At 35.0% G+C, this 19268-nt stretch overlaps 1 protein-coding gene across 1 annotated transcript in view; it reads right to left on the bottom strand.

Annotated features, from left to right (window-relative positions):
• The window catches only part of COL4A5 (collagen type IV alpha 5 chain), a 229980-nt gene that overhangs the window by 48355 nt on the left and 162357 nt on the right, over nt 1–19268 (bottom strand). Inside the window, exons 27-33 of the mRNA XM_020898386.2 lie at nt 19092–19196; nt 17749–17846; nt 15639–15789; nt 8542–8655; nt 1962–2129; nt 1019–1108; nt 402–551 (exon numbers count right to left, since the gene is read on the bottom strand). Of these exons, the coding sequence (XP_020754045.1) occupies nt 402–551; nt 1019–1108; nt 1962–2129; nt 8542–8655; nt 15639–15789; nt 17749–17846; nt 19092–19196 (876 nt within the window). The remainder of the gene's footprint in view (nt 1–401; nt 552–1018; nt 1109–1961; nt 2130–8541; nt 8656–15638; nt 15790–17748; nt 17847–19091; nt 19197–19268) is intronic.

Genomic DNA, 19268 nt, shown 5'->3' with positions numbered 1-19268 from the left:
AGGACAACAGTGTACCACTCATCTTCATTTGGTTTCAAGAAAAAAAAATTTTAAATGGCCAGAACATTTCCCAAACACTGAAATCTGTTTTCCAAGTAATTCTGGTTATTTATCCATTTTCTCTTGATCATATTCTATACACTACTTTCTGGAAGGCTTGAAAGTGACTGTTTACTTTAAAGCCTCATAGTCTGTGATTGATAAACTACAAAGAAAACACGCAAACAAAAGTTGATCAGTGAAACAGTACAAATCAGTAAAAACTAGCTTTCATTACCAAAATTTGATATACCTAATTGCCTTAATTGCCTTAATCCTGGATTACAAGTCACTTTCCATGCTAATAAAAATTAAACTTCATACCCACCAGGAGAAAAATTAAAATAAATGCATCCACTTACCTGGTAGGCCAGGGTCCCCTTTCTCTCCTTTTGAGCCCAGCAGATCTGGATCCATTGGCCCAGGAAGGCCTGGAAGGCCAGGCTCTCCTTTACTACCTTTCTCTCCTGCAGGGCCAGGAAGTCCTGGCTGACCCTGCAAACCATCCTCACCTAAAACCAACATGTGTGGGAAAGACACAGCAGATCAGGTTCATCTATCCAGGATTAATGCATATAAAGATTATTCATATGTTACACAGTTGGGTAGGCCACTGACCACCCAAAACACTCATGCACCTTATTTATTGTCTATAAATAACTCGAGCTCACTTTTACACTCAAACAACAATCTCTCTCCTGGTGTTCTCTGACAAATACAGACTGTAAACAAAAATAAAAATTAAATCCCTGTATGTTGTTATTTTGAGTTAATGCTTATCATATTTCATAGTATTCAAACTAAGCATGCCATCAAACTAAAAACAGGAACTACTTAGATGCCATGTCACTTAGAAACAAAATACAAATAAAGCATTGCTCATTTTTAAGCAGTCAAATAAAAGTATTCTGTGTTGACGTAAAGCAAAATTTTTAATTTTCTTTCTTTCATACATCTGCCAGCAAACCCTGAATATTACCTTTGAGACCAGGAACACCACTCCTGCCAGGAATTCCCAAAGGTCCTGGTGGGCCTGGAGGTCCCATCATACCCATTTCACCTTTGGCACCTTTGAAAAATATCAATACCTTTTTACCTTTCCTTGACCTTGGAAAGATAAAAGATCAGTTTAGAGATGTCAACTAGAAAACTACTGAGTTAGAGGTAAGGTACTATAAGGTTTGCCCCTTTCCAACTATTGTAATCTTAGTGACCACTACTGTCTATATCACTGTGGTAGTTAGTCTCTAAATATGGTCCCCAAATGAACTGCACTTCCCAGTACACACAGCTTTGTGTACCCTTCTCCCCTTGAATTTGGGATGACTCTGCCTTAACCTTGACTATGTGACCCTGTATAACTCCCAAGGCTAGATGATAAGAACTCTAGCAGCTTCCACCCGGGGCTCTGAGAACACTCACTTTCAGTTTTGACGATTCTCTCTTTTGGAAACCAATTGCCCTGGAAAAAGAGCAACTACCCTGAATCTATCATATGTGAGGTACCTCTGTGGATAATGAGATAACATGTGAAGAGGCCAATGAACACTCAGGTGTTACAGTAGTGCCACGTTGAAAGTATCTCCATTCCAACCATGGTACCAGTTGGTACCATGTGGATCAGAGATAAACAACGCTGTCTAAGTCATCCAATAATTCCTGATCAATAAAACCTTGAGCAAAATTAAGACTGCTTTAAATCATTATATTTTGGGGTCATTTGTTACACAGCAATATATAACTGGAGCGCTCAGAGAGAAAAAGTGCAATGCAAATAGCAAAGTGGTTTCCCACAATCAGAGACATTTAATACATTTCCTTAAAGGATAGTGTCAATTGAGAAAATCACAAGAGAATAATACACCAGAGTCATATTAGTTCTAATTTCTGGAATCCCAAACCAGGGAAGGCTAAAAAATTACCTGGAAAGCCAGAGGCACCTGCTTTTCCTGGGAGCCCTGGTGATCCTGGGGGTCCCATAGGACCTGGTGCTCCAGGGATCCCTGGACTGCCTCTCTCACCAGGAGGTCCTGGAACATCAAATCCAGGAGGCCCTGGATCCCCCTTCTCTCCTGGTAGTCCATGCAAGCCTAGTTAATAAAAACCAATATTAAAAAGTATTGAAGCAATTTTAAGAGATGTATCTGGTTATTTTTTAGCAAAACAGGTAATAGAATCCTGTATACAACCAACCTAACAATGAGTTAGGGATACCTTTGGTATCACGCGCAGAAAATAATCTAACAATAAAACTTTAGGATTTTCAAGTATATTTTCTTAAGAATGGACTTCTGAAATTATTTCTCAAAAAAGACCAATCTTTTTCTTAATTGCTACAATCAGGTACTATTTTTAATAAAATGTAATAAAAAATACTAAAAAACTAAAATAAAAAAGACATAAAAATACAATCCTATATCATGGTTATTATAGTCAATTAATACATTAATACAATTATGCAATCAAATGCTTACTCTCAATTTCTTCTAATTCTAGTGCAGACTGTAACAAACAGTCTGTGATTCGACACTGGTCACTGCCCACACTTGGATTTCCACTATTCTAAGGTATTGTGAATTATTAAGATGTATTTCTATAACCCATACAAAATTAATTACTGCATAAGTCAGTTACATGGGCCCTCTTGACTTTATTTTGGCTTTGTTTTAACATGTTGTTTTAATAACACATTACTATTAGTTTTTGTTGTTAACTTTTGTTTCTCAGTAATCCAGCCAGGATTTCATAGAAAAATTATGACATTGCAAAAATAGACTTCAGAAAACAAGGTAATTAAAAAAGAATATGTTTAGTGAAAGGAATTATACTACAAATATAGTGCAAGTTCCTACACCAACACCTATCAGCTATATGACTTCTTAAGTCACTTAAAGTTATTGGTCTTCATCTGGTAAACGGGGATGTGCCATAATGGACTGAAAGCTGGGGGTGAAACAGGTGATCATTCCAAGCATCTCTTCAACAATATGACCAGTTTTACTGTTGAAGATTCACAGGCAATTATTGTTATAAGAGAACAAGATGGCTGGTATTTTAGGACCTGTTTGGTGTCATATTACCAGCATGCCTTTAAACTGATAAAATTCACTTTGAAGATTAGAGATTTCCATTTAGTTGGTACAGTAGTGATGATTCCAATGCTGCCATTTCATAGTAAAAATACTATTAAAGGGGAGAGATATTTTATATTTATGAAATATGATATCTGATAATGTCCACAATTATAGCTCTACATGAATCACTGTTTATTGTTATATTACAGCCCAAGTAGTTTTTAATAGCTGAGTTTTCAAGATAACTATTTTGCCCCTTGAAATATGCTCCAAGAGAGCAGTTCTACAAAATAATTAAAAGACTTCAATGTGGATAAATCTTGTTGCTTTCCAAGTTTAAGGCTTGAAGATACGAATTTTGGGAAAAAAAAACAGATGAATAAGGTATGAGGATCTAATGTAATAACATGGCAACTATCACTAATAACATTATTGCATAATTACAATTTGCTAATATAGTAGAACTTGAGGGTTCTCACACACACAAATCAGTAAATATGTAAGGTGATGGATGTGAGAACTTGTGAAAATTTTTTCACAATGTATACATATATCAAATCATCACATTGTACATTTGAAATATATTACAATTATCTATGTCTTTCATACCTCAATGAAGCTCAAAAAATAATAAATCAAAGGAAAAATAAATATCCTATTTACAGCTTCTCAGAACTGTTTTCATGTGCTATCTTTTGCATCTTTTATGATGATGCTATTATATTTGGATGATTTTTTTCTACTATTTGTTCTAATATAATAAATTCTCAATATTAAAAAAGAAAAATATGGCTTTGAGTGAGAACTACAACACCTGGTAGACCTGAAGTTCAAGAGGCAGGAAATTACAGTTCAGCAGCAAGATGAACCACCCAAGCAGAAGCAAGTTGCAAATAGATTAATTAGGTTAGGAAACAAAATTAACCATGTAAAGATTAGAAAAAAAAAGTCTACAAATAGAATTTATTAGATATTGATTCACTACTAACATATTAGTAATGAGTAAAGAAACTTATTTTAGGCATTTGCTCAGATGCTCATATAACATATACTATAAATATGTTTGCCAATAGAGAGAATAAAATATTTATTTCAGAAAAATACTTTTTATGAAGATCAGCAATACACTCTTGTTTATTTCTGATCTTTACACTGCTTTCAATGATCATTTCAGAATTTAAGCTCTTAAAGTTTAGTTAGATTTAAAATTAAACTTGATTTTGTACTCTAACAGATTAGGTTGTTGTTTAGTCGCTAAGTCATGTCCGGCTCCCTGCAACCCCACGGACTGCAGTCTGCCAGGCTCTTCTGTCCATAGGATTTCCCAGGCAAGAATACTGGAGTGGGTTGCCATTTCCTCCTCCAGGGGATCTTTCCAACCCAGGGATCAAACCCACATATTGTCAGGCGGATTCTTTACCACTAAGCCACCAGGGAAGCCTGTACAGGTTAGGTACAGAGAACTCAATAATTATTAGTGCATGTCTATGATGAAGCAAACTACATGTTCTAGGCTAAGATCTCTTCGTTGTTATTAGTAATAACAGTAACATATGTTATGCTGTATTTTTCACAGCATAGATCTTTTCCATGACTATTGTCAGGAATTGGCATCCTGGTAAAATCCAGGATGAAGAAAGTCAATATAAATTCAAAAGTTCTGCTGAATCTTATACAGTAACAGGAATTATATGGCTATATCTATAGAGGTTAAGTGCATTAAAGGTGTATAATGTTCTTAATTTATTGACAGCCAAATGGAACAAGTTAATGGAAAAAAAGAAAATTCCAAAAATATGCATTATCTGTGAAAATGTTAAACACACACAATCAAAAGGTTTAATAGCCAAAAAAATTAGAAAATGACAATGTACTCTCCTTCATCTATGAAAATGACATGACTAATGTCTTGTTTCTTTGATTCACATTAGTGGTGATAAGTTTGAACTCATTTAGCTATGCACATGTTCCTGAGACTGGACAAGTGTACAACACGTTTGACTCAGGTTAGGGTATTACCTGTGAACATGGAATTAAGTATATTTAACTGACCTCTAAAAAGATTCACTAAAGCAATTATCTTACAGCTATTGGCCAGACCAAATAATAAGAGCCAACAACTTCCATTTCTCCCTTACTAGGGTATAAGATGAAAAACATTCTGCTCCTTGTCCTTTGGCATTTTTAAAAAATGTTATTTTCCTATCACCAAATGAGGAATTGATATTCAACAAGTCTTTAACTTAAAAACATGCATTAAACTGTACAGTCTGCTTTGGAAAAAAGAATGACAAATAGTAAAGCTTAATTAAATAATAGCAGAAAACTGGAGTCAAAAGAAAAGCCTGAAAAGGATGTATCTCTGGAGAAATGACAAGATAGAATACTTTGCAGTAAGTTTTCTACTACAAAATGAAACACAGCAAATATATTAAATAAGCTTCTTATTTTAAAAATAGGTAGTTAGAATTTCAGCCACGCAGTATAAGTTGGTGTATTAAGATATTAGTAGTAGCCTTGCTGATAGTCCTGTTATTGAGATGTACAAACAAAAATTATGGTATTTTTGAAATACACTAAGACAATATTCTGCTTTGGTGATTCATGCAAATTTACTTTAAGAGTGAGTATACACTGCTATTATCAAGTATAAAATATAGTCATCTGCTGGTAAAAAATTGTGATTTGAGAATATTTCTATGTTAATAAGAATGTATTCAATACATTTTTGTGGCAGTTGCTGTTAACTTCATTTATTTGTTGAACCATATTAGTTCAGATCTTCAATTGTATGGCAAAATATATATTTACAGAAGAAAGAGATGAGATTAAATTCAGCATCATTACTTTTCCCCCTGCCCATCCTATATAGACTTTATAAATATACCTATATATCCATGAATTAGAGAGAACATTAGATGAATGAAATATTGTAGAATATTAGCTAAATTTTAAAAAGCATTAAAACACAAATAAATGTATTTTTATTTTGTTGAGATTGGTATTAATTGGTATTAATAATCTCTTTTTAGTCTTGCTCAGCTGTGATTTCAGAGTTCAAAATGCTTCTGAAACCTTATGTAATTTTGGGAAACAAAATGAAAAAACACAACAGAAATCATAAATTCATTTTAGCCATTTTGTGAAATAGCAGGCCAAGACTATAATGACCAAACGTAAAAATTAATTGTTTTTTCTCAAGATCCCTCTGCTATGCTAGTTAGACAGAAGGGTTTCTCATTAATGTTGAAGCACCTACTTTTTAACCAGTTGGTTCAAAGCAACACCATAAGTTTTCTTTTTTATTTCTAAATCAGTAGTGACATGTTAAGGTCCATTTAAAAAAAGATACAATGTGCCATAAAACAAATGTTTAAAATAGGACATAAGCAAAAGTAACCTTTACTTTCCAGGATTTTTATATTGTTAATGAGTGTTTCTAGATTTTTAGCATAATAAACTAACAAAATACCTATTGGCATTTAAGGTCAGAAAACATATTCCATTGCTTCAAAGTCAACGTATGTATATCTGAATGGTGCATTTAAGTCATCTGATATATTCATGTGAATTAAGGAATGACTAATGTTCCATATTTGCTTTAATTTCATATATTATTAAAGTACTTTGCAATAACAAAATCTTGGCCCATGTGTGACCCTTACAATATCTTCCTAGATTAAGATAAAAGTAATTCACACCACCAGATAGTTCAGAATCTGTAAACTCTCGCATGAACATAGAGGAATCATATGATTCTCTATGAAGTTATAAGCTGACAAATATTTTTGAGTATTAATATTAAAAAAACCTTAGCATGCTTATGAGTTGCAAAGTAAATGCTGACTTATGGGCAAAAGAAGAGAAATTTCAATTAAACTCACTTATTTTAAAAAATGAGGATATCTAAAAAATATTTTTAACATAATTTTTTTTTCATTTATTTTTATTAGTTGGAGGCTAATTACTTTACAGTATTGTAGTGGGTTTTTGTTTTTTTTTTCCATTTATTTTTATTAGTTGGAGGCTAATTACTTTACATCATTACAGTAGTTTTTGTCATACATTGAAATGAATTAGCCATGGATTTACATTATTCCCCATCCCGGTCCCCCCTCCCACCTCCCTCTCCACCCCATCCCTCTGGGTCTTCCCAGTGCACCAGGCCCGAGCACTTGTCTCATGCATCCAACCTGGGCTGGTGATCTGTTGTAGTGGGTTTTGTCATACATTGACATGAATCAGCCATGGAGTTACATGTATTCCCCATCCTGATCCCCCCTCCCACCTCCCTCTCCATCCAATTCCTCTGGGTCTTCCCAGTGCACCAGGCCCAATGCAATCCCTATCAAGCTACCAATGGTATTTTTCACAGAACTAGAACAAATAATTTCACAATTTGTATGGAAATACAAAAAACCTCCAATAGCCAAAGTAATCTTGAGAAAGAATAATGGAACTGGAGAAATCAACCTGCCTGACTTCAGACTCTACTACAAAGCCACAATCATCAAGACAGTATGGTACTGGCACAAAGACAGAAATATAGATCAATGGAACAGAATAGAAAGCCCAGAGAGAAATCCACGAACCTATGGACACCTTATCTTCTACAAAGGAGGCAAGGGTATACAACAGAAAAAAGACAACCTCTTTAACAAGTGGTGCTGGGAAAACTGGTCACCCACTTGTAAAAGAATGAAACTAGAACACTTTCTAACACCATACACAAAAATAAACTCAAAATGGATTAAAGATCTAAATGTAAGACCAGAAACTATAAAACTCCTAGAGGAGAACATAGGCAAAACACTCTCTGACATGAATCACAGCAGGATCCTCTATGACCCACCTCCCAGAATATTGGAAATAAAAGCAAAAATAAACAAATGGGACCTAATGAAACTTAAAAGCTTTTGCACAACAAAGGAAACTATAAGCAAGGTGAAAAGACAGCCCTCAGATTGGGAGAAAATAATAGCAAATGAAGCAACAGATAAAGGATTAATCTCAAAAATATATAACATAATTTTTTTAATCCTGTGCTAAGAAATGTTATGAGGTTTCACAGACAAAGCTCTGTTAATGCCATATAGCTACTCAGGTCCAAAATGATTAGCACCAGAAGTTCCTAAGATTCCAACAGTATGATTAGCTCAACGATTATAAGCCATGGAAACATACTGCAATTGCTAAACTACACCGTTGTTAATAGATCAATCTTAAATGAACAGAGAGGGGAAATATCAGGTAATATTAGCTCTTCTGCTGTGATCTGTGCTCTTTTGCTTTTGCATAATTATATACATGGACATGTTAACTCTCAGATCTGCTTTCTGTAAGACTATTACATAGGTTACACTTTATTGAGGGGCTAACCAACCTCTACATAATTATGCTACAAAGTGCATATTTACTCCAATCTTACCAGGTTGGCCTATTGGTCCAGGAATTCCTGGTGGCCCTGGTGGTCCCTGAAAACCTGTTCCTGGCAGCCCAGGAGGTCCCATTGGCCCAGGTTGTCCATTTGGTCCAATGTCACCTTTAAGGAATAAATACAGTTTAGATATTAAAAACAACAGCTGAGTCACTTGTCTTTAGCATTGGATCACAAAATTATAATTACAATAATTTTGTAGCATGTTTTAACTTATGTTTGCTAAACATTAACTTTCAGAATCAGTTATGTCATGTCCAAAAATTCCTACTTGAATTCTCATTGAAAATGCAGTATATGTATAGATAAATCTGGGGAGAATTGACTATGTCTTCCCATCCACACAGAAGACTTAGCAACTTCTTAATAACAGTTTTAATTTTTTCCACAAATACATTAGGCACATTTTGTTTTATTCATTTACAAATATGATACAGATTTTTTTTTGCAAATTACACTTTATTTCCTATTTATTTTGATATTTATAAACACACCATTCTATTTGTCACAACGATATTTTGCATGTTATTTCTGCTACCTGGAACATCCTTCCCTAAAGATTCAGTTAAAATGTCACCTCTTATATTGCTTCCCAAGGTACCTTAGAAGAGGCCCTGAACAAAAGTAACACAAGAGGTAAACTGAATGCTTCCAAAGTCATCTTTTCATTTTTGTTTAATGATTCCAATGGTCAATCTTAAGCACATTTTCTCCCTCATATAGTTCTTTCCTGATGGATATTAGCCATACTGGTTTATTATCGGTCACTATGTTGCCTTGAAAATATATCAATTTCTCCTAAGTTTTAATACCCAATCACTGGTATAAATATATCTAGTGGGTGAAATTTTACTGTGACCTGCTTTCTGTATTTTGACTGTGGTCTATTGGTCCAAAACATTAGTGATACATATTCATAAAGGTTTCTATTGAGAAAACCAAGATCATGGTGAGGCCCTCTATGATTTTTTTTTTTTTTTTACAGTGGAGAACAATCTCTGAGATATTCAAGAACAGAATCAATGCCTTTGTGTTTCTAGGGATTAAAGTAGTAGGCACACAATAAGAACATAATAAATGTTTGAGGAATAAAGGAATTAGACAGCAGAAAGTCCCCAATTCTTTTTTTTTTCTAGCACCTTAGGAACTTTACTGAGTTTTAATATTTGAGAATGAATCCTATGTAGGATATGAGGATTCTATACTTCAATGGTTAGGCAAATGCTTCATAGGAAGCTGATATTTAAACTAGGCTTCAAGCTCTTTTTTCCCAACCTCTGTCTCAAGGCTGTTATTATAAACAAAGTATAGTGAGAGAGCAATTTCCATATAGACTGTTAGCCACATAGCTTATCATCTGACATATTTCTATCTGTTAAGTTTTGGGGTCACAGGTCTAAGCCTGGGGACATAGTTGATAGGAAACACTACCTGTAACTTTGACTATTAATTATAGTTTATAGCTGGCCAGAATTGTCTACTCAAAGATAGGAAGGTATTTTTAAAAGTGCTTATCTGAGAAGAATTTGTATTGGTTCAGTTTGGGGCCTTTGTTGGCAAAATATAGCCTGTTTAAATTTTGTTTTGCTGTTCTGTTGCTTTAATGGGAATCAACCCAACATTTTTCAGGAGCATGGGGTTGTTCAGACTTTTCTCTGGGGGCGAAACTGTTTACCAGGAGAGTCTAGTTCTTTGCAAGCCAGAAAGGAAAAAAACAATCGCCAAACCAGTTAAGATGAGTTTTATTCATATATATAATTAGGGAAATCAAAATCAAGGGGATAAGAGAAACCAATAAAGAAATGAACAAAGGACATGAGCAGTTTACATGAAAAAAAATTCTTTAAACATATGAAAAGATGGTCTATTTCACTTATAATAATGGAAATACCATTATTTTAACTATAAATTTAATTATAAATTTAAATTACTCTGAAAGTAAAGTCAAAGGACCTAGTATTATCCAAAGAGATTTTCTAAAAAGAACAAAGTTGGAGAACTTACATTACCTGACATCAAGTCTTACTATAAAACTACTGTAATGTAAACAGTTGGTACTGACTTAGGATAATAAAATAGACAGGTAGAATTGAGAGCACAGAAATACACCTACACATAAAAAAATTATTTGATTTTTGACACAGGCACCAACATAATCCAACGGGGAGAGAGCTATTTTAAATAAACGATGCTAAGCAAAAATCATTTAAAATGGATGACAGTCTCCAACATAAAAGCTAAAACTGTAAAACTTACAAAAATAAAACAGAATATATTTGTAACTTTGGAACAGGGAAAGTTTTCTTAGGCAAAACACAGAAAATAATAATCATACAACAAAAAAACTGATAAATGAAAAATCAATAAAATTAAAACTTTTGCTCATCAAAATACACTGATAGTAAAGTGAATAGGCAAGCCAGACAGGAATAAAATACTCATAAACATATATTTGACAAAGAACCAGCATGCAGGATATGTAAAAGTCACTTTGAACTTATCAATAAAAAGGGGAACAAACCATATTTCAAAGGGGGGACAAAATCTGAATGTGTAAATAATCCATACATACATGCAAAAGAGCTCAACATCACTAGTCATCAGGGAAATGCAAACTGAAACCAAAATACATTACCAACATACGTACTAAAATTCAAAAATGAAACAATCGATAACAGCAAATGGTGGAGAGAATGCAGAACAACTGAAACTTTCATACTGTATTGGTTAGAAAATGATACCACCATTTTGGGAAAAGGTCTAGTAGTTTCTTTCTTACTACTGAGGTATGGTTGATTCTCAATATTATATAAGTTTCAGGTGTACAACATAGTGATTCACAATTTTATTTTTTTATTTTTATTTATTTTTTTAAAAAATTTATTTATTTTTTAAGTGGTGGAAAGTTGCTTTATAATTTTGTGTGGGTTTCTGTAGTACAAGTCAGTATTATAGAACAACTGTACTGTGATTCACAATTTTAAAGGTTATATAGTCCATTTATAGCTATTATAAAAATACTGGCTATATTTCTGATATTGTACAGTATATCCTTGCAGCTTATTTTATACATAGTTTCTACCTCTTAATCCCTTACCCTATCTTACCCCTCCCCACTGTTAATAACTAGTTTGTTTTCTTTTTTTTTTCCTTTATTTTTATTAGTTGGAGGCTAATTACTTCACAACATTTCAGTGGGTTTTGTCATACATTGACATGAATCAGCCATGGATTTACATGTATTCCCCATCCCGATCCCCCCTCCCACCTCCCTCTCCACCCCATCCCTCTGGGTCTTCCCAGTGCACCAGGCCCGAGCACTTGTCTCATGCATCCCACCTGGGCTGGTGATCTGTTTCACCCTAGATAATATACATGCTGTTCTCTTGAAACATCCCACCCTTGCCTTCTCCCAGAGTCCCAAAGTCTGTTCTGTACATCTGTGTCTCTTTTTCTGTTTTGCATATAGGGTTATCATTACCATCTTTCTAAATTCCATATATATGTGTTAGTATACTGTAATGGTCTTTATCTTTCTGGCTTACTTCACTCTGTATAATGGGCTCCAGTTTCATCAATCTCATTAGAACTGATTCAAATGAATTCTTTTTAATGGAGTAATATTCCATAGTGTATATGTACCACAGCTTCCTTATCCATTCATCTGCTGATGGGCATCTAGGTTGCTTCCATGTCCTGGCTATTATAAACAGTGCTGCGATGAACATTGGGGTACATGTGTCTCTTTCAGATCTGGTTTCCTCAGTGTGTATGCCCAGAAGTGGGATTGCTGGGTCATATGGCAGTTCTATTTCCAGTTTTTAAAGAAATCTCCACACTGTTTTCCATAGTGACTGTACTAGTTTGCATTCCCACCAACAGTGTAAGAGGGTTTCCTTTTCTCCACACCCTCTCCAGCATTTATTGCTTGTAGACTTTTGGATAGCAGCCATCCTGACTGGCGTGTAATGGTACCTCATTGTGGTTTTGATTTGCATTTCTCTGATAATGAGTGATGTTGAGCATCTTTTCATGTGTTTGTTAGCCATCTGTATGTTTTCTTTGGAGAAATGTCTGTTTAGTTCTTTGGCCCATGTTTTGATTGGGTCATTTATTTTTCTGGAATTGAGCTTCAGGAGTTGCTTGTATATTTTTGAGATTAATCCTTTGTCTGTTGCTTCATTTGCTATTATTTTCTCCCAATCTGAGGGCTGTCTTTTCACCTTACTTATAGTTTCCTTTGTTGTGCAAAAGCTTTTAAGTTTCATTAGGTCCCATTTGTTTATTTTTGCTTTTATTTCCAATATTCTGGGAGGTGGGTCATAGAGGATCCTGCTGTGATTCATGTCGGAGAGTGTTTTGCCTATGTTCTCCTCTAGGAGTTTTATAGTTTCTGGCCTTATATTTAGATCTTTAATCCATTTTGAGTTTATTTTTGTGTATGGTGTTAGAAAGTGTTCTAGTTTCATTCTTTTACAAGTGGTTGACCAGTTTTCCCAGCACCACTTGTTAAAGAGGTTGTCTTTTTTCCATTGTATATCCTTGCCTCCTTTCTCAAAGATAAGGTGACCACAGGTTCGTGGATTTATCTCTGGGCTTTCTATTCTGTTCCATTGATCTATATTTCTGTCTTTGTGCTAGTACCATACTGTCTTGATGACTGTGGCTTTGTAGTAGAGTCTGAAGTCAGGCAGGTTGATTCCTCCAGATCATTCTTCTTTCTCAAGATTGGCTATTGGAGGTTTTTTGTATTTCCATACAAATTGTGAAATTATTTGTTCCAGTTCTGTGAAAAATACCGTTGGTAGCTTGATAGGGATTGCATTGAATCTATAGATTGCTTTGGGTAGAATAGCCATTTTGACAATATTGATTCTTCCAATCCATGAACACGGTATGTTTCTCCATCTGTTTGTGTCCTCTTTGATTTCTTTCATCAGTGTTTTATAGTTTTCTATGTATAGGTCTTTTGTTTCTTTAGGTAGATATACTCCTAAGTATTTTATTCTTTTTGTTGCAATGGTGAATGGTATTGTTTCCTTAATTTCTCTGTTTTTTCATTGTTAGTGTATAGGAATGCAAGGGATTTCTGTGTGTTAATTTTATATCCTGCAACTTTACTATATTCATTGATTAGCTCTAGTAATTTTCTGGTAGAGTCTTTAGGGTTTTCTATGTAGAGGATCATGTCACCTGCAAACAGTGAGAGTTTCACTTCTTCTTTTCCTATCTGGATTCCTTTTACTTCTTTTTCTGCTCTGATTGCTGTGGCCAAAACTTCCAACACTATGTTGAATAGTAGTGGTGAGAGTGGGCACCCTTGTCTTGTTCCTGATTTCAGGGGAAATGCTTTCAATTTTTCACCATTGAGGGTGATGCTTGCTGTGGGTTTGTCACATATAGCTTTTATTATGTTGAGGTATGTTCCTTCTATTCCTGCTTTCTGGAGAGTTTTAATCATTTTCTATATCTGAGAATCTGTTCCCTCTTTGTTATATTCACCAGTTTTTTTTTCTTAGATTCTACATATAAGCCCTATCATACAGTATTTGTCTTTTTCTGTCTGATTTATTTCATTAAGCATAATATCCTCCAAGTCTATTCATGTTGTTGGAAATGGCAAAACTTCCTTTTGCTTTTTTTTTTTTTTTACTGTGTGTGCTCGTGTGCTCAATCATGACTCTTTGTAGCCCCAAGGAATGTAGCCCACCAGGCTCCCCTGTCCCTGGGATTTCCAGGGCAGAATACTGAAGTGGGTTGCTGTTTCCTCCTCCAGGGTGTCACTTGAGTCTCCTAAATTGGCAGGTGACACAGAATTATGTATCTGCTAAAATCCAGAAAATGTACCCTTAAGATTTGCACATTTCATTTATTGTGAATTTTGTATCAAAGAAAAAGAACCGCCATAGAATTACAATGAATGACAAGCATGCTGCAGTACTGAAGGAGAAGTTATTGGTGTTGTAGTTTACTTTGAGTTGCATTAAAAATAAGTCAATGAAAGGAGAAAGGGATGGACAAATGTGACAAATCTTACATAGTAAAATGTTGATAGTAGCATATCAATGGTGGGTATAAAGTAATCACTATCAAATTCTTTCTACTTTTCTGCATAAATACAATTTTTAAAAATTAAATGTTGGAAGGGAGAAAAATACTAATTGTAGAATCTAAGTGGTAGATATATGGATTTTCCCTGTACAATTCTTATTAATATTTTATGTGTGTTTGAAATTTCTCACAATAAAATGTTTAGAAAACTATACTGAGATACCTACTTGTTTCCAACAGTTTGGCAAAAAATCCAAGAGGTCATCAACATACTCATTTAGCAAGGCTGTGGGGAAACAAGCACACTCATACATTTTGGCTGGGAGTGTAAAGGGTGCAAATGGAGAGGAATCTGTCGATATATAGAAATGCATTTGTCCTGTTCAGAAAATCCATTTTTATTGTTCTATTCTAACACTACACATAGGAAATAACATGTATGCAAGATTATTCACTGTAGCATTATTTCTAATAAGAAAAGATTGCTAAAATCCCAATCTAGCAACTAGCAACTGGTAGAACAAACCATGGTATACCCAAGCAATTCAATACTAGGCAACTATTTTTTTTTAAAATCATGATCTCTATACACTAATATGGAGGGATCTCTAGAATATAAAGTTAAATGAAATAAGTAAAATGCAAAGAGTCAAAAGGTAGTAATCTATCTTTCGAGAAAGGTTGGAAGTATATATATATATATATATATATATATATTCCTATTGACTTGTATTTGTATGAAGGAACATCAGAAGGATAAATAACTAAAAAATAGCTACACTTGTGATGTGGAGGAACATAGTAGATGGAGATGGGATAAAGGGAAAACTTCTTATAAAAGTGTTACTCCAATACATATATATCACCTATATAATGAAATAAAACACAAAAATATCAATGGAGGATTTAAAAAAAGCCATGATGGGGAGTAGCATAGGCTTTCTAGTTAATTGGATTTATCACCCATAAACTTTCCCAACAGTTTCAATTTCTTCAAAAGTTAAAAGCAAATTGAGAAGTAGCAAATGCCTCCATACCTTTTGGTCCAGGTAGCCCATCCAAGCCAGCTTGTCCTGGAGGACCTTGAGGTCCTGGGAAACCACGATCCCCTTTTGGACCAAGTATTCCTTTGAAACCTGGGAGTCCTGGAGGCCCAGGTGGCCCAGGTAGCCCAAATCCTGGTTCTCCCTAGAGCATATACATGATAAAACAAAACGAAATTCCCATGACTTTCTTGGTGTTTACTGTTTACTATAGAGAATTTAAAGCAGACAATACAAGGTAATATTCCCTCCTGCTATGATAAAGGGAATAGGATAAATAAATGAAAAGTAATTGGTATGCAGTACAGAACATCTGAAAGGATAGGAAACAGGGCTTAGTAAAACAAATTGAATTATTTGGTCTGGTTTCAGGACAAGAAAGAAATATCTGAGAGAGCATGACACTAAAGAACCCAAGTGAGGAAATGTGATTACAGATTAGGTGATTATTTTAAATTTGACTAAGAATGATAATGGAATTGTGGGTTTTGTATTAAATGTCCATTTAGTTAGAGGTGAATACTGAAGTATTATATATATTTATGGGCTTCCCAGGTGGCTCAGTGGTAAAGAATCTGCTTGCCAATGCAGGAGATACAGGAGACATGGGTTTGATTCCTGGGTTGGGAAGATCCTCTGGAGGAGGAAATGGCAACCCACTCTAGTATTCTTGCCTGAAAAATCCCATGGACAGAGGAGCCTGGTGGGTTACAGCCCATGAGGGTCACAAGAGTCAGACAAGACTGAGTGACTGAGCAAAACACATATGTATTTACAGGTGAAATGACACAGTATATGAGATTTGGGTTAAAATCCTTCAGCAAGAAAAAAAAGAGTAGATGAAGTATGATAAAATCTTGATAATTTGGCACCTGAGTGATGAGTATATGAAAGTTCATTGTTATTATTCCTTGCAGTTTTGTGTTCATTTGAAAAGGTTTATGATAAAATAAAAACAATCACTAGAGAAGTGATTTCTCATGAGAACTGTGGTCATGATCAAAGTTTCTTTCCATAAGAAAAAAGGTAGTAATGATAAAAACACAGGAAATTTAAATTAATTAAGCACAGAGAAAATACAGGAACAGTTAGGATAAGACTGAAGTTTTATCCTAAGAGTTTGCTGAAGACTGACTAAGGAAAATTTTAGATCAGATAAAATACAATAAGAGGAGAGGAAACCAACTTAAACACAGCATTATTATTACTAAGTCAATAGCAGTAATTTGAATTATGTATCTGGGGTGGAACAGAGGGAAAAAGTATGAGAAATACTTGACATGATATATATGTGTGTGTGTGTGTGTGTGTGTGTGTGTGTGTTTGTGTTAGTCACTTAGTCATGTCCAACTCTTTGTGATCCCAAGGACTGTAGCACGCCAGACTCCTCTGTCCATGGGATTTTTCCAGGCAAAAATACTGGAGTGGGTTGCCATTCCCTTCTCCAGGGTATCTTCCCGACCCAGGGATCAAACTCAGGTCTCCTGCATTGCAAGCAGATTCTTTACTGCTTGAGCTACCAGCGAAGCCCACTTGATGTAATATTCAACACCATTTCAACCAACAACCATACAGACATGGGAAGAGATTAAATAGAATAGTGATACTACAGAAAAGCACAGAGTAAGCTGATGATTGTATTCTTTCATCTCATTAAATAACCAGTCATTCTAAAAAACAGGTTCATAATTTTTTAAAATTTTGCTTCAAATTTGACCTCTTGGACTATTAAAAAAGTGTTTGGAGTTAAATATTTTTAAATAAAAATACAATAAGTTAAGTTCTATTTATATAGTGAAGACTTGGGATGATGTCTAAGTCAAAATAGAGAAGGCTAAGGGAAGGAAGGGCTTCCCTGGTGGCTCAGACGGTAAAGAATCCACCTGCAATGCAGGAGATGTGGGTTCGATCCCTGGGTTGGGAAGATCTCCTGGAGGAAGGCATGGCAATCCACTCCAGTATTCTTGCCTGGAGAATCCCATGGATGGAGGAGCCTGGCGGGCTACAGTCCATGGGGTTGCAAAGAATCGGACACAACTGAGCAACTAAGCACAACACAAGGAAGGTAGAAAAAGAAAAAGGAAGGAAGTAAAATGTCTCAGACCTTTGGTCCTGGAAAGCCTGGTGGCCCAGAAGGACCTTCTAGACCAATTCTTCCAGGTGATCCAGGTGCTCCTGGAGGTCCTGGAATTCCAGGAAAACCTGTAAATTAGAAGTCATTTTCAATCCCCAAAGAGAAGATACTGTAAGAAAGATACCCAAACTCCTAAACACACATTTTACCCTATTATATCATGCTCAGTGACTACAGTAAGATGTTAAAAGCACAATGACATTCTAGATGATTATTTCAGACCAAGCCTTACAAATACCTGATATTCTCTCTCAATCACCTTGTGGCCCTATTATTTTCATACAGGGCTAATTAGCATTTGTGGCTAATGCTCTTCTAAAAGAGTATTAGAAAAGTATTCTAAAAGAAAGTAAAAGCTATTACCAATGAGATGGAAGAACTAAACTTAAGAAATGAATTCCACGCAAAAATGCAGAGAAACTTTTATTCTGCTTATATCTGGATATAGTATGATAAAAGGCCTACCACATAATTCTGAAAATGAACTAAAAACAATGGCAGATGTTATACACATACATACACATAAAATCAAATCTGACTCTTTTGAAGTCATTTAGTATAAATGAGTAAGGACATGTTTAAGCACTGTTCTCAGATTAATACACATGCTTGCCATTTATGAGAAAAAGTTCTGCGAAGAATAAAGCAGAACTGAAGCAACAGCCCTAAAAGTTTCAGTGAATCATGAGAATGTGACTTAAGGATAAAACATTACTTGGATAAATGTGTGCAATAAATCTGTTTTCTGTTAATACAATCCATTCATTTAACAAATATCTACTGAGTGCTTACTATGTGCCAAAAACACATAGTTTGAGTCCTTAAAATATAATGGTGAACACAAAAGACACTTATTACTGTGATTTTTAAAGTTTATATATCATTTTTGCATATCTAGGATTTAGATGTTTTCTTGTCTGGAAAATTTTAGATAAAGACAACAAAACTATAGTGCACACATTCTGTGACTTTTCATTTAATACTTTTTATTACACAAAGGGTCTTCCCTAAGCAGATAAAAGAATCTGCCTGCAATGCAGGAGACATGCATTTAATTCCTGGTTGGGAAGATCCCCTGAAGGAGGAAATGGGCAACCCACTCCAGTATTCTTGCCTGAAAAATTCCATGGACAGAGGAGCCTGGTGGGTTACAGTCCAAACGGCAGTAAAGAGTCAGACATGACTGAGCACTGAGCGAACTACACATAGAAAAAGTTAAAACTAATATATTTTATTTATTGTGTGAACTATATCACAGAATAATATCACTTTGAGCAGTTAACCTACCTTGGCTGCTACCCAGTCCTACATACCTTTGGGACCAGGTGGTCCAGGAAGCCCGATTCCAGGGATACCTGGTTCTCCTTTGCTACCAGGTATTCCTGGCAAGCCTGGCTGGCCTGGGAGTCCAGGTTCACCTATGGAGAAACAGCAGTTTTTTTTGGAAGTAGCCAAAGAAAGACGCCAACAAATATTGAGTACACGGTCAA

Source organism: Odocoileus virginianus, unplaced genomic scaffold, assembly GCF_023699985.2.
Source record: "Odocoileus virginianus isolate 20LAN1187 ecotype Illinois unplaced genomic scaffold, Ovbor_1.2 Unplaced_Scaffold_1, whole genome shotgun sequence".
NCBI lineage: Eukaryota > Metazoa > Chordata > Mammalia > Artiodactyla > Cervidae > Odocoileus > Odocoileus virginianus.
This window is presented reverse-complemented; position numbering and strand designations above follow the sequence as displayed.